General features: G+C 36.8%; 1 protein-coding gene across 26 annotated transcripts in view; it reads left to right on the top strand.

Moving 5' to 3' along the window:
* The window catches only part of RBFOX1 (RNA binding fox-1 homolog 1), a 1359349-nt gene that overhangs the window by 932740 nt on the left and 411211 nt on the right, over positions 1-15398 (top strand). For 17 of the 26 annotated variants that reach the window (XM_087730989.1, XM_087730985.1, XM_087730987.1 and 14 more), the window contains one exon: positions 6976-7017. The exons of the other annotated variants lie outside the window; for them this stretch is intronic. In XM_087730989.1, the coding sequence (XP_087587115.1) occupies positions 6976-7017 (42 nt within the window). The remainder of the gene's footprint in view (positions 1-6975; positions 7018-15398) is intronic. 26 annotated transcript variants of the gene reach the window in all.

Here is a 15398-nt window from a genome sequence, read left to right as displayed (position 1 = left end):
TCAGCACTGTATCATCTCATTAGACTCTCCAACATTTGGGGCTTTCAGGAGTCGTGTAGGAAAAAATGTTAAGCAGCTCACAGAAGAAGAGGAGGATGGTCCCAGTTACTCCTTGAGGAAAAATATTCTTGATTTTATGTCTGAAAGCCTCTTGATGATCCTGTAAGTCACTACCAAAGGCTCTGAAAACCCTATTTCCAGTTCAAATCATCCTATATGTTTATGCAGTTACTGATATTTTTAATGAGTCTTCTTTGTTTGACCACCTCAGGCTCTACTTTGTGGCACTGTGAGCTCTTGGGGTGGACATTGTTTCTTCATTTGTCTTTTGGGTTTTCACATGAAGTACAGAGAAGCCATTTTAAATTAATACACAACATTATTTATACATTTATATACAAGCCTGTACTCTCTCCACATAATAAATGACTTGAAGCATCATTTCTTCTGAATTCTGTAGGGCAATGAGATAATGAAAACTAATATGTAATAAAATGATGCAAGGGAAGTGACTGTTTCCAGATGAAATACAGCAGACGGCAGCGTATGGCGTATCTCCTTGTGTAGCACAGCATTTTTGTGCAACATGGCAAGGAAAAAACCCAAGCATTTAATTTTTGAGAGAAGACTTTTACAGTCAGATGAGTATCTAATAAGAGAAAACATTGGTAGATGGATTTTGCACATAGTATGAAATTGTGTGGACTGTCTTATAGTATCTAGTGAAATACAACTAGTGTGACTGCGACGGAGTAATCTGTGGTTTTATTTCAGCTATTTAATCTATGTATGAATGAGGAGAAATATGAGACCTTAATCAGATAAATAAGCAATTACTAATTGTGAAGTTACATTCTGGTAAAAACACTGTGACTGCGATCAGTGCCAAGTCTTTCGCATCTGACTCTCACGCTCCACAGTTCATAGTAGGTATTGACTGTAAACTATCCTTCCCTAATGAAAAGAGGCATATTGTTACAATTCGGGTAATCAGATTTGCATTTTCCTTTTTCAGGTGGAAGAAGAAAGACAAAAATGTTGGAGGGCCTTTCCTGGAACTAGTGTTAGAGCAGGTTAGAGTAGAGTAAGCTGCACAGAAAATCATGGATAAGCAATTCCGGTGTGGCTGCTCACTGGGAACAGGATGGCTTTATATACACCCTTTTCAGAACACAGGCTAAGTGCATTTACCACAAATGTGCGTTTATGGTAGAACAGCTAGAATATAAAAGACTTCAGCTGTTCGCTTGCCAACTTTCAGCCACTGGGACTATGCTCCATTTCAAATGACCACCTCAATCCTGAAAGTATTTTGAATTTGTAAATGCGAAACAAATACATGGGAATGTTGTACCATAACAAAATGGTTTTTCTTTTACATTTTAAGTGGAAGCTTTCTGTAAATAACCCTGTCACCATCGTATTGTTCTCTTTGCCTCATCACCTAAACCCTTTCTTTAAAATGACACTTAAAAAGCTTGGTATTACAAAACCTCCTCAGGTGGACTCTTGGTATTCCTTGTCAACTTGAGTAATACTGCTGCCCTCTCAATCTGTCCATTGCATCCATAGATGGGTCCTATTTTCTGTTTGTGTTTTGGTTTCTTCAGAGCTAGGGCTTGCATGTCCTTATGAAGAGTGCATGACTGATAAATACATTTAAAAGACCTTAAGACTCCCACCTGCTACTGTTATTTAAAGAGAACAAAACATACTTCCCTGTTCTATTCATGTTCATGAACTCAGCGGAGAATGACACCAGCAGGCTGCGCAGTATTTTCAGAGGGTCTTTTTTTGTTTCAGATGATGGAGCCTGACAGCATGAGTGTCTTATAAGGCTGTTGTCTTATAAAAAGACCTGTAGTCTTGAACTATTGTTCAAGTTCTTTAAAATTTTTTCCTTGATGAAATCCTTTAAAGAGAATCAATATTTTATGCATTCTTCCACTAAACTGTGGTATGTGAGAGCTTGACATAATGACACTCAACATATTGACCAGGTTCTTCATGCAGTCTTGAACGAAAAGAAATAAATAGTTCATTGCATATGGTTCAATCCAGAGACATAACGAAGTAAGTGTAGGATTGAGAAGCACTGTATTTAAAATTGCAGGATGTGCATAAGGTTTGCTTCTAAGGTCTCTTGATCATTAATTAAATATGTTATGGCTTTCAGTTTCTCTCGTTTATCTGTACAGGTTTACATATTGTAAATGCATTATTTATGTTTTCCCTTAAGTGCTTAGTACTGCCAGGATGTTTCTCTTAAACTGGCACAGATAGCAAAAAAGACAAAACGAGCGAGCAAATTTGGCACTGGTTAGCGGCACAGAAAGCCGCTTGTGCCCAAATGAGCCTTTCCCAGATGTATTTTAATAAACTTGAACTGATAAATAGATAGACAGACAGATAGATAGAAGGGATCATTGTTTAAACTAAGAAAAATATTTTTTCGTTGCTTGGCTTGTTTCATTTTTTCTTTTTAATCTCACCCTAATAATGCATTATCACTGAGCCTTGCTGCTTTTGTTCTGGAAAGCTTCTAGTATGAAGGGTGATGAGGGAGCTACCTACATGGAAGTTCACTCTCTGAGGGAAGCAATGAAATGGATTTTGTTATTACAGCTAAAACATACGGCTGGGAATCAATCATTTGCTGAACTTTGAACAAAGGAATCACCGCCATTGGTGTGTCCTGCAGGTCGCCCCTGTTGTCTTCCTCCATGTCTTTTAGTAAACAGAACACCATGGATGTGGTGGTAGTTTGAGTCAAAATAGATTTTAAAATACAACTCTCACACTCATGTGAAAGCTGTTTGTTTTAAAATAAATGGATATTTTTGTTCTAATTGTTTTGCCAGCGGATGTGGTGTAGCAGTTGGATGTTAAGACACAGTCGCCCTCTCCTCGCTTGTACATCTTTGTTCTTATTCACTCTTTCCCTCCCTATTGTATTCTCCTACTGTTCCTGAATACTTCTTTTCAATCTTAAATAACATTTCTATTCTGGTCTCTGTGATGTTAAGTATTTGTCAGTTTTATGTTTAAAATTATAGTAGCAGATAGCCTTATAGATGACTAATTAAAACACAGAATTAATTATCTGCTTAGATAGTCAATAACTACAACCCTTGCTCAACTCCAAAAGTATCTGATACACTTTTGTTGGTTGGTTGGTTGTTTTTTTACAAATTTTGCCTTTCTTCCATTCCAAAATCCCCCCCCCCCCCCCCCCGCCTTGGGTTTCCAAATACCCGCTGTTATTGGAAGCTTGCATGTTTACATTGTTAGCGTACATGGAACCAGCTGTTCTGAGTCAGACCAGAGGTCTGTCAGTCTGAGGTACCATCTTTATGCAAGCCTATGGAAGAGGGGAACAAAGCAAGTGCTTCCAGAATTTTCTTCCAGCCTCCAGGAACTTTGTGTGGCAAAGGTGGTGTCTGTGCATTTAATAATCTTCTATAAGTTTTTCTTTGATTTTTTTCTTTTTTTTTTTTTTAATCCACAGCACTTACTCCTTTATTTACACATTCTATGAAGAATCATCTTTTTATTTAGTTTGGTTTGACCTGGCTACCTGTTATTTTCATTTGTTGCCATCTAGTTGGTTTTTTGGGAGAGAAGAAGCAATCATTCTAGCTTTTCCGTCTCCATTTTATTTATAATTTCATAGACACCTACTCCCAGCCATCTCTTTTTCCAGGCTGAAGTATTCTGGTCTTCCTACTTGTTCCTGTCTAGATATATTTCCTTATCTTTAACCACCTTTGTCACCTTTCTGTCTGAAGACAGAATGCCTGTAAATCTGTGCAGCTAATGTGAGGTCAAAGCCAAAAGTTTCATCCCGTGGGGAAGAGGACAACATGTTCTTTTGAAGGGTGATGTTAAAGGTACAATCTGAATATATTTTCCCCTATATCTAAATGGAAATAAAATAGTAAATATAAATTTCAGAAAGTCTTTCCAAAAGACTCTTCACAATCATCTCAAAAAAGCCTAAACTAATACCGTAGAATAGTTTGCAGCTGCTGTGGCATAAACAAAGTATCTTCATCATTTACCTAAGCACGCGACCAGCATGTCCAGGCCCACCAACATGATATGGCAGATGAAACGGGAAGAATTGTAAATCTCTCCTTGTTTATGGATTTTATCAGAGAGACTAAACTTGTGAGCCAAGTATGGCTGTCCAATACAAAAGTAAGAAAATCAGAGGATAAACACGTTGTAGTTGGGATGGAAGGATTATCTAATTCCATATCCTATGGCTGTAAAGCAAATGTAAATCTGATGGGGTTTGTTTCTTAAGTAACAATGCAATTTACAGCAGCATTTTCAATAGCCCTTATCTCCTGTTGATTTCTACGCTGAACATCTTTTCTACATGACTACATTTTTGGCTTCTTCTGAAGCTTTTAAAATTATTATTACTACTCATACTTAAGTATTAGTACTTAATACCTACAAAGATTACAGTTCTACTATGTTCTGCAGGCAAGTTATGAAATATACCCCCATTGCAAAAGTTACGCTCTCAAGGCATCTAACTAGAGAAAACAGGCAAATTTGACAAGAGATGCAAAAGAAAGTTGGAGAAAAATTATGTTGAAATAAATAAAAAGTAATCACAATATTCCAGCATTCTGTAATGCATTGCATGTTCTATTATGTTCTCCTTTTTTCCCTTTGTTCTCTTCAATAAATCACTATGTTGTTTGTTTGGTTTTCTTTTTTTTTTTAATGCCTGAAGAGTACCCTGAGAAATACTGGAATTAATGGTATAGGTTGAACATTTCTTCTAGAAAAACAGCTGGTACCTGTAGGACACAAGTTACAGAATGTAAGGCTGGGAGCCTTATCCAAAGAAGCTGACCAGTGAAATATTATAAAGACAAATCATTCTGGATGTTGTTCAGTTTGCTGAGTGGAGCTCATGTGCTGTTAGTTGGGCAAATTACTTTCCTCATTTGTTTGTGCACCCATTTATCGATGGAAAAACCATACTGATACTGTCTTGTGTTATGACTGCTCAGGACAAAACTGAATAAGGCAGTAGCAGTGGTGTTATGTTTATAGAATATATCCTACAGTCAAAGAGTGGGTAACTTTAGATGGTTGTGATTTTAAGCTCGTTTGTTGTAATGTGTGTAGGACCATTGTCTAAAAACTATTCACATTTCAACTGATTTTTTTTTTCTGAAACTTGGAGTGAAAATCTCTGGTGTGGACATTTACACAGAGAAAAACCCTAAATGATAACAGTAAAAAAACTAACCAAGCAAAACAAACAAAAACCCCCAAACTCACTTCAGACTTGGGCTAGACGATCATTGTAGGTCCCTTTCAACCGAAATATTCTATTCTATTTTATATTTTTTAAATAATGTGAATAGATGCATCTAGAGCAGATTCAGATCTAACATTAACTTTTGAGACTTACGTAAGTACACTTATAATGCAGACTGAGGTAACCTTAAAGTAACTTATACATGGTGTGAAGGCATAAACTTTGAAAAATGGAATTATTAGTCTGCAAGAGATAGTCACTTTAGCTGTACTTAATTTTACTCTTTAGGGGAAGATTGTAAAAAGACCTATGCTGAATCCCTTTACCTTTTGTTCCCAGCTAGAGAACTTTAAGAGCATTTGTTGCTGTTAGATTTGTATTTTTGTACAGGGACTATGTTGTAAAACTTCTGCTATATATATAGAAGGTTTAGCTTGTAACTTATTTATTAGGACTCATTTTTCTGTGTTGAAAAACAGGCTGGCAGTTTTATTCTTTTGTAAGTAACCTGACTTTGCCTGAGAAGTTCCCCTTTTCATCATCACAACAGAGTAAAAATATCTCATACAAATTGGTATTGGTTCACGTTTTAACTTTTTGCAAGTGCAAAGTAGTGAAAAGTAAACTCTGAACCTCTGAAAATATCCGTAGAAAACGGATTCAGATTTCATCAGATTCCTTCTACATGTTTTGTGAATTGTGTTTGCCATTTACTTTCATTACAGAAACGGCAGTGGTTACATGTCAACGCTAATGATACTCACTAATGATTCTAAAAGTATTCCAAACATACTTTATTTTAAAAATGAAACAAAACCAAAAACCAACCAACCAAAAAAAAAAAACCCAACCCTTTCACCACAGGCTGGACAAATCAACATCTGAGTGCCTTCCTGAGCACCTGAGCAAAGCTTTTAAAGTTTTGTTCAGAGGTCCTGGTGGCAGGATTGAGTGAGAAACCAGGGAGCGAGAAAGCAAACCAGGAATGGGGTGTTTCACTGCTGCTCTTCCGTTTCTTGAGCTCTTTCTGGAGGAGCCCCTTTCTTTTTGGCAGAGTGGTGACTTCACAGATTGTGCTCACATCTGCTGCTACTTGGTAGTGAGGTCTTGTTCAGCAACCAGCTCTCAAACTCTAAGAGTGTTTCTCATAAACCTGGCAGAACAGAAAGACAGGAGTATGGAAAAAAAATATGTATTGGAATCGAGTCTTCTTCAGGGTTATTTTTATACCTGATCAGAACTGGAAGTTGTCATAAGAATAGTTTATCACTTCTAAAAGCTTCTATATCTTTATTTCTAAGGTGTACTGTGAATATATCATGGTATCTTAGGAGTGGGATATTCAGAAATATAACACAGACTTGCAACAGAACAGAAAAAGGGGAAAGCTTCTTCCTGAACTGAACTGCCAGTGAGATCTTTAAAAAAATGCTGTTGTACTTCAGACTTGTGGTGGGTTCTGGTGTTAATTTCCTTTTGACCTTTGTAAATTTAAAATAATAAGTGAAAAACTAATACTTTCTTGTAGTAATTATTCTATCTAGATCCACGATACGATGTTGTGTTTAGACTCATAGCTGTGTTTCCAATATTTGTGTAAGGTATGTAGACCTAGCAGCTTTGCTGTGGCAAGAATGCTATGCTTTCAAAGTTGTTGTTTTTTGTTTTTTTCTTTTTTCCTCTTGTAGAGTTCAAAGCAACAGATGAGTTGTGAAAGAGAACAACTAAGGGTAAGTGCAATGATATGCAAAATGTTCTGTTTCTTTAAAACATAAGTAGAATCTAGTTTGTGCTATTGACAGATGGATTACTTTATTTAAGAGGAACATATTTAGCTCATTTGCTGCTTGTTGGTAAATATTGTACATATCTCAATGTAAAACAGTTACAGTAGATGCAGGTTTTTCTTCCATAATTTAGAGAGATCTGGCAGTAAATACCTCTTTTCGGGAGCTCTCTTGACACTCAGTGTGCTCTTCCTATGCACCATGTGAAGATTTAGTAGTGGTAAAGGTCACTATGTTTCTCAGACTTTCCCCACTACCAGATTGTTTCAAACAAGAAGACACTATCCTTTAGATTTTTTTATAGTTTGTGTGCTTTCAGAAAGAAATCAGTGCTAAGAATGTGAGGGAACTGGCAGAAAAGGTCCAATTATTTTAGTGTGTGTATTGGTTGTGTACAGTCTGTAAACAAGATGGAGTTCCTGAACCCAGGTTACTGACCTTTATTTTGTTTTCCCCTTTTCCTATGTTAAAGTGACAGTGTTTTACACAGGTTTTAGTCCCTGCTGCCTTTAAATGCTACCCATGCTACATATCTCTGCAGATGCTTCTTCATCACAAGTATTTCCTTGTTCAACCAATTGATTCTAGTATTTGTTTGGAAAGACATAAGAGTTTTCATTAATTAAAAAAAAAGAAGCTTTTGGGTCATCCAAGTGGTGCTTATAGGCCCGGATTTATTGATACTACATGATGGGTATTTTCTTGAAATCCCATACGCAAGTCGAGAGGGAAAGGCAGGCCTGAAGGAAGTGTAAGTTTTTGTGCAAACAAAAATATTATTGGAAATGGAAAAAGCAGCATTTTTTTGTTGCAGCTTGCTAAGCATCAGCAGCGCCTGCATGACTTGCAAGTATAAAGAATATACTCTAGTCTTAAAATAAGTTGTGCAGTGTTCTTAAACATCCATCCATTCATTAGATTAACTTCATCAGCATGTCTAGATGCTTCAGCTGGTCTTCACCATATTTGCAATGGGATTTTTGGTAAACAAGTTATGCAAGAATGATGCATCACATATTGTCCTTGATTCTTTTCTTGCTGATATGTGACTGCATTGCTATTGTACTGAAGCTGAAGTGACAAAGCTTTGTTTTATCAGTAGTAATGTCTCAACAGAGCAGCTGTCAATAAAATATTGCAATAGTACCTGAAGGACAATCTTTTCAAGAGGTAGCAGTGCTATGAGAACAAAGGAAGTTTTCATTTGGTTTTATTGTTTTTATTAAGTTTTCTCCTTTGAATGAAGAAGAGCATTGTTTTGAAATATAATGGGAGGAGGTCCCCAGCTCTTTCTTCAAGTAAATATGTGTGATTTTTCTAAGTAGGTCATAAAATATGACACAGTAAAACTTTCATGTATCTTTCTATTCCAGTATTACACATTTACATCTAACAATGAGCTCAGTGCTTATGATGCCTTTGTGTCATATCAAAATGTGACTTTTCATGGCAACTTAGGAAAAACCCACATCTCTAACCTACTAAGATTAGGTACATCTTCTTCCACTACTGCTGTGATGTTCCTGTTACATGAAATACAGCTACCAGTGTAAACTCTGTTCCTGAGGCTGGGATGCAATGAAAGCAGTACACCACCCCGCAGAGTCAGAGCTTGTGGCTGCAGCACAAAAAGTATAGGCACCAAGCAGCCTCACACAGACAGATAGGGCCAGAGCAGCAATTACAGTGCCGAGCACGGTAGAGCTGTTCCTTTCCCCTGCCTGGTCTTCAAACGCCCAAACCTTTACCAGTGCCCAGAATCTATTCTAGTTTACAACAGCTCATCTGCTGTGACAAAAGGTCACGGTGAAATTCCAATATATGTGTGGAGATGTTTTGGTCATAGTTCAGTGCTGGCAGCTTTGACCCTCCTTGGTCATGCTGCCAACAGCCCCCCGCGGCCAGGTTCTGCACCTTCAATGCTCTCAGGGTGTAACTCGACCATTCTGTCACTTTTAGGTTGGCTCCCTGACTGAGCAGTGCTGTTAAAGAAATGTTTAATTGGCTGAGTTAGATTTTTCAGGCCTGCAAGATTTTCTCTGGGGGTTTGTGACCTACCGTGAATACTTGGATGTGAGGCAGTCTCTTCACAACAAAATACTGTTTCATCCCAATTGAAACAATTGAAATATAACAAGAGAACAGGATTAAAACAATGAAATGACAACATCCATTTCTGTTTGTTAAACTGAGTTAAAACTAGATTATCCTTAGATCATCTAATAATAAAAAAGACATATTATCTCCTGCCTTCCTTGCTAAGTCTGAGATGACAATGTGTCTACCACTCTCCTTTTTTAATTCCCTAGTCATTCCTTAGTCCACAAGTCCTGAAGAAGTTCCAAAAGAGAGGCACTTTAAGAAAAGCTTGTTTAAAGCATAATAGTGTAAACAAATAATTAGACATTGTGTGGCTATAGAAAGAAAGTCTCCAAGTCTTACTATAATCATTTATTCAGGCATTTCTTACCTCTTATCAGTTTCATTGACTTTTAAATTCTAAATGCAAAGCAGAGACTCACTGTTCTGGAATAAAGCATTTAGAGTAAAGGAACTCTTATTCATATTGGAGCCTCTGGCCATTATACATTGTATTTACAATGAATGATAATTCTAATAATTAAGGAAGTCTGTATATTTTAACCCTTTTCTGCTCAAGCTTTGCAAATGACAGTGACCACAAGTTGGTAACTTATTCTGCTTGCCAACCTGGTACAATTCCCAGCTAGACATTAGTGTTTATACCTGAATTATTTAAATGAGAATTCATACAGAAAGCTATGGGAGTTTTATCTCTAGCACAGCTGGTTGTTTGTTTTTTTTTCCATTTGGATATATAACACAAGCTGACTTGGGTATATTTCCATCTGTTTTAAAAAAAAAAAAATTACAAAGCATTAATGCCATTTTTTAAGTTTTCCTTTCTCTTGGAAATTATTTTCATTACCATGTGCTGCCTTGAATATTAATTTTTTTCGTAGTTCTGCAATTTCTTTTTGCTTTCTAAATTGGCTTCATTTAAATCAAGTTGTACTAAAAACCTAATGTGTCTTTAAAGGGAAATTGACTCATCAGCATCGTGCTCTCCAGCTCCAGCCACACACTGCTCTATGTCAGTATTTCCGTTAAAGAAAATAATGATACTGTTTAGTCCTCCTCGTTCTGTTTTGTGTTCTCCAATCCTGATTTATAACTCCCTCCTTGGACAGATACATCCTATCCTCTTCTCTGACTCTTTTCTACTGCCACTTGCTGTTTTATGAGTTGCTGTGTGGAGCTTAATATAATTGTCATTCTGATGCATTATAAATGACCCGTAAAGAAGCAGAACTCGCAGCTTGCTCAAAATCATTTAAAAACACTTTTCTTCTCAAATTTGCGTCTGAAAAACAGACTTTGAAACATGAATGATGCAGGTTATTGAAGGCCGTGAAGAAAATCAGGATACCAGCCCTAGGTAGAAATAAGCTGTAGTACATAAAGCTATGAAAAAGTGTAGTGCTTCCACTGAACCTTCCTTACTGTTTTGACTTTAACCTGGGATTTATTTTTTTTTATCATAGCCTAAGGACATTATTTAAACTTATAGGCTAACTTAAACTTTACTGAGCTTTACCCAACCTTCCTTTCAGCTAAGAAATTATTATTTTGCATTATCAACTCAACATAATTGTTTAAAGTGAACTTCTGTATCTGTATTTACATGCATGAGTTTTGCTATATAAGATAATGCTTTTGGTCCTTATGCAGCAGTATCTGCTGAGCTCTCTAAGGTGAGCACAGAGCAATTTTAAACTCTCTTGTTAGGAGGGTTTATAAATGTTCCTGTGAATACCAATGAGGTCTAATGGTAAATGGTGTGATTAACTTCCTTGATCTGAAATTTTAAGTGACCTAGTTGTTGCTCTAATTAACAGCCTCTTTCACTTGCACTTATTATTAAGATTCATTGTATGCAGCCAGAGTTCCTTCTCTGGTCTGAAATATGGGAAGGGCAGGGTCTTACTATCATCTTGTATGTAATATCAACTTATATTTTTTATACTACTGTAATTTTCAAGGAGACAAAAGGAAGTTTTGCATTCAAGATCATTCTATTTGTCTTGTCTTTTATACAGTAAATGAAATAAGCTGCGACATGTGCCAAAAATGTATTCAAGTTATGCCAGGTAGAGGGAAAGCAAAAGCAAATGCATTTATGTCCAGCATAATTTTTAAGCAACCATAATCCTGCAATATTTAGCTTTCTTTGTGTCTTTGTTCAGTGCATTAATTCATCAGGTTGTAAGGTGCTTAGCTGTGTAAATGGAATTTTTTTGGAAACTTTAAGGAAAATTTCTGAAGCTCATCATTGTGGTATTAGCTTTCTCCAGTGATCTAAGAATAATCCGCTGATAATTTTTGTGTACAGTGTTCCTCTGATGCACTACAGAGCTAAACTGTGATTCAGTGACAGATGCTAATTTTTTAATCAGTTTGAGCTGAGGGGAAAAAAAAATAAAACAACTGGAGAGAGGAAGAGAATCAGAGTAGAAGTGATTTGTGAAGTAGATGTTATTTTTGAGCATTTTCTGAAATAATTTACTGTGGTGATAGCACAGCAGAACTTATGTGGTGGCTGGCCAAAGAACCTGTGCTTTCAACCTCTACCTCTTCCCACACTGGACTGGGGAAAAGGAAAGGTATATAAGCTTGTTTCATGAGTCAGTGATGTCTTATCTTGTTACTAGAAGGCAACACAATAATTCATAGTGTTTCTGCAAAACTGGGCAGCTAGTTCTGGCTGTTAATAAAAATTTCACTGTTTTTCTTTTCCTTCTGCAAATCTCTTGGTATGCATTGGCAAACAATGTGTGTACATTTTGCCTGGAAGAGTAATCTGGAACTACCTAGCATTATACATCCCACTCTTAAAGGAAAAAAAGGTTAAAAGGGGAAAAGCTAAGATACGCTAGTTGGATCGATCTGATGTGTGTTTACTACTCGTCCTTTTCTTAGGAATTCACATAGGTGATGCTGCATTTGACATGCTAGACAAGTGGCTTAAGATGATCCTTCTTTAATTTCTGTAGTTATTCTTGCAGTGAGCTCTATGTGTCATTATCCACGTAGGTGTATGGTGAAGATACAGGTAGGCGAGATTAATAAGAAGGCATTGTATTTTTGGTTCCTGGCCTGTATTATACCTTGACATGGAATGAAATTAGAGTAATCTCACTCACCATCTTACAAACTACATTGCTAGTGGTTCCATAAAGAGTAATTCACAGCATCGTTTGGAAAAAAATTATTGGAACTAAGATCTAAAGAAGAATAAAAGGATTGTAAATAGTCTACCAAATTTTTTTTGGGGGGGGCTAATTGTAGGGATGTGATTTCATTTAAATTTACTTCTAGCTTGAAATTAAAGTTTGCAAAAAAAGGCAACCAAAGAAACGTGGTAAAATCAATTTCAGTCCTGCTGGCAGTCCTGGTATACTTTAGGAGCCTTCCTAAGCATAGTAACTGTCTTTAAGATAACACTGGCCTCCAGTCTGTCGTTTAATAACCATGGTGATTATTAAAAAAAGTAACAATGGCTGGGTAATAAAAATTGTTGTGGTTCATGTTTAAAGTGGCCTCTCACTGTGAGGAAGCTGTTATCCTCTTAAAATGCTAACTGCTAATAATATGCTACTTTGATCAAGAGAAAGACTGTTTGCAGCACTTCCCTTTGTTGAATAGTGATGGTGCCGCTCACTTCAGGTTTCTTTAACTTCTTTCAGGAAGAGTAAAGAAGCCTTTAGGTATTTTCCATGTCTCTGCTGCTGATGGAATGCCATTCTGAAAACCTTCCATTCCTTTCCTGGTGTTGCTTTGGCATCTCTCTCTGAGAACAGGAGGCAGAGGACTTTCTGTTGTTCAAGTGCCACTTTCTCTTGAATTCAACTCTAATTTTTGCACAGTCAAGTATTGTCTCAGTATGGTGCTTCGTAATTGCTGAAACTGAAGAGTTACAGTAATATTTGGTGAACCTGAAGCAATGCTTTCACTAACTACCTGCCCATTTAGCATGACAGACAGATTCTGTCTAGAGCTGCAGCACACTATATGGAAATTGGTACCTACTCGACATATATTTAAAGTCGTGATTGTATACAGACAGTCAAAGATAGCGATTTGGTTTGTGAGGCAGTTCACTGAATGTAATCAAGGTTCAGGAAGTGGCAGCTTCTGAAGGGACAGAAGGAAATAGATTTAGGTACTAAATGAAGTACTGAACCAGTACCCAGCGTTAATTCAGTATCGTGGTGCTCTCTTTCTCCTGCTACAAAAATATTAGCAATACACAGTACTGCATCCACACCGTGTTTGGGAACAGCTTCTGTACTCAGAGCAGCAACTTCTGATACAGGCTTTCTGCAATGACTGCATACAGCTTCTTTTGCAGAACACTCACTGTGATCAGTGATGCTGTCCCAGAAAAGAGGAAAGACTTTCTTGCTTATTTTGTATTTGTCAAGAGGGAGATCTTTTTTCACATAGCTTTTATAATTTCTCTTTGATCATCTTGAAACCAGACCTTTAAGTGCACAGCTTTAACAGTGCTCGTACTATCTTGACTTATTATTTCAACTTCTACTGTTGCTTAGTCAGTTTGACTAGGAAAGGCCATAGTCCTCTTTAATTTCACACCTAATTCAAGCAGGAAACACTATGTAGTTTACACTGCAATGTGGGTTGGTATTTTGTTGTTTGGTTTGTTTTGGTTTTACCCCCAGGGTGTTTCCATGGGGCCTTTCTGGCTCGGGTAGGGGGTTATATGGTTTTGGCTGGGTGGTGGTGTTGGCTCATACTATATTTTTTTTTTCACTAGAGTCAGGTGAAAAACGTGAAAAAGCTTTTCAGTTGCAGGTAGATGGGCTGGATTTTTAACACACTCTTTAGTCCTTCTGCATGGTGGACTTCTATTCTGATTTATTCTTATATCAAATAACTGACTGAGCAACTAGATTTTTAAAGGGAACAAGACAGGCATTGAGAGTATTATAATAACTGAAAAAATAATTTACATCAACAATCCAAATGATGTAGTGTTATAAAAATGGATATCCATTGGGCCACACTGACTCCTTGAACCAGTATTGTTTAAAGAAGAGAGAATGAAGGAATATTGATTATAATATGGACATCATGTTCTAGTATCGATGGTAATCGTCTTTTTATGTTTAAACTGGTCAGGTTTGCTTCTCTACTAAACCACTTAATTATGCTTTTTTAAGTAGCTGCCAAATTTTTTCAAAGCAGCAAAGTTACAAGGAGGAATAAGTTAATCCTAAACAAAAAAGCAGATGCATGCATAAATATTAATATGTATGCATATACATACAAACACAGATATCTATATTATATATATGTAATATAGTTTAAGGATCCAGTCCTACAGACTTATAGTTGACATGCAACAGAGCATATACACCATACTGCTTATGTAAAGGGTGAAATCTTGGCTTCAGATAGGCCAGGATTTTAGAGGCAGTGTGTACTTGTTCTTAATCTCTTGCCAATTTTTTTAAAGTAAGAGAACCTGGACAGTAATTGTGTTCTGTTCTATTTATTCTATTTGTTCTATTCTATGTATTCTGTATCTGTTCTGCTTGTTCTATTGTGTTCTATTCTGCAGCAAAATCCCAAGTTGCACTGAAAGCCAAGTCTTTCTGTGTGTTGAACAGAAATGGTTTTCTTAGTAGAGAATCCCAAGCAACTGTATGTAATTTCCAGGAAGCAGGATAGAGAAATAAAAATAAGCTATGCTAAACAAACAAAAATCATATTTTATCATGCTGACATTAGTTTTTGAGCCATCTTGAAGTTTTGGACTCAAGCCCGGAGCTATTCCTGTTGTTGGAAGACAAATGAAGATAAGTACAGAATTTAAAAAATACCTTCAGTTCTACTAATTCGTCACCTCTTCACAAAGCCTTACACCAGAAATTTCTTCAGAAAAAAAAGATTGGCCAACAGTTTCACACTCCACCGTGTTTGCAGAAGCTGTTGGGACAGTAAGATCAGCAAACAAACATCCCTGCTACATATAGCTGATGCTTTCGTAATGTATCCCAATGAAGGGCAGTCCCGGACAGCATAACCACTGCAGGAGCCTCAGCAGTTTGGAAACTGGTATATTTAAACATCAAAGCCTGAATTGTACCTTCTGGTTTTTAGACTGAAACAAACTCCCACAACATACTGCTGTGCTAAGAACAGAAGTATGAATTGCTTAGAATCCCACCTCTTTGCAGTCTTGAGAAACAGCTACCCAGCTTCGGAAAAAGTTATTTAAA

This window comes from Nipponia nippon, unplaced genomic scaffold, assembly GCF_047370975.1.
Source record: "Nipponia nippon isolate SJK-2023a ecotype South Korea unplaced genomic scaffold, ASM4737097v1 scaffold_5, whole genome shotgun sequence".
NCBI classification, from domain to species: domain Eukaryota; kingdom Metazoa; phylum Chordata; class Aves; order Pelecaniformes; family Threskiornithidae; genus Nipponia; species Nipponia nippon.
Note: the sequence above shows the minus strand (reverse complement) of the source record. Positions and strands in the feature narration are given on the sequence as shown.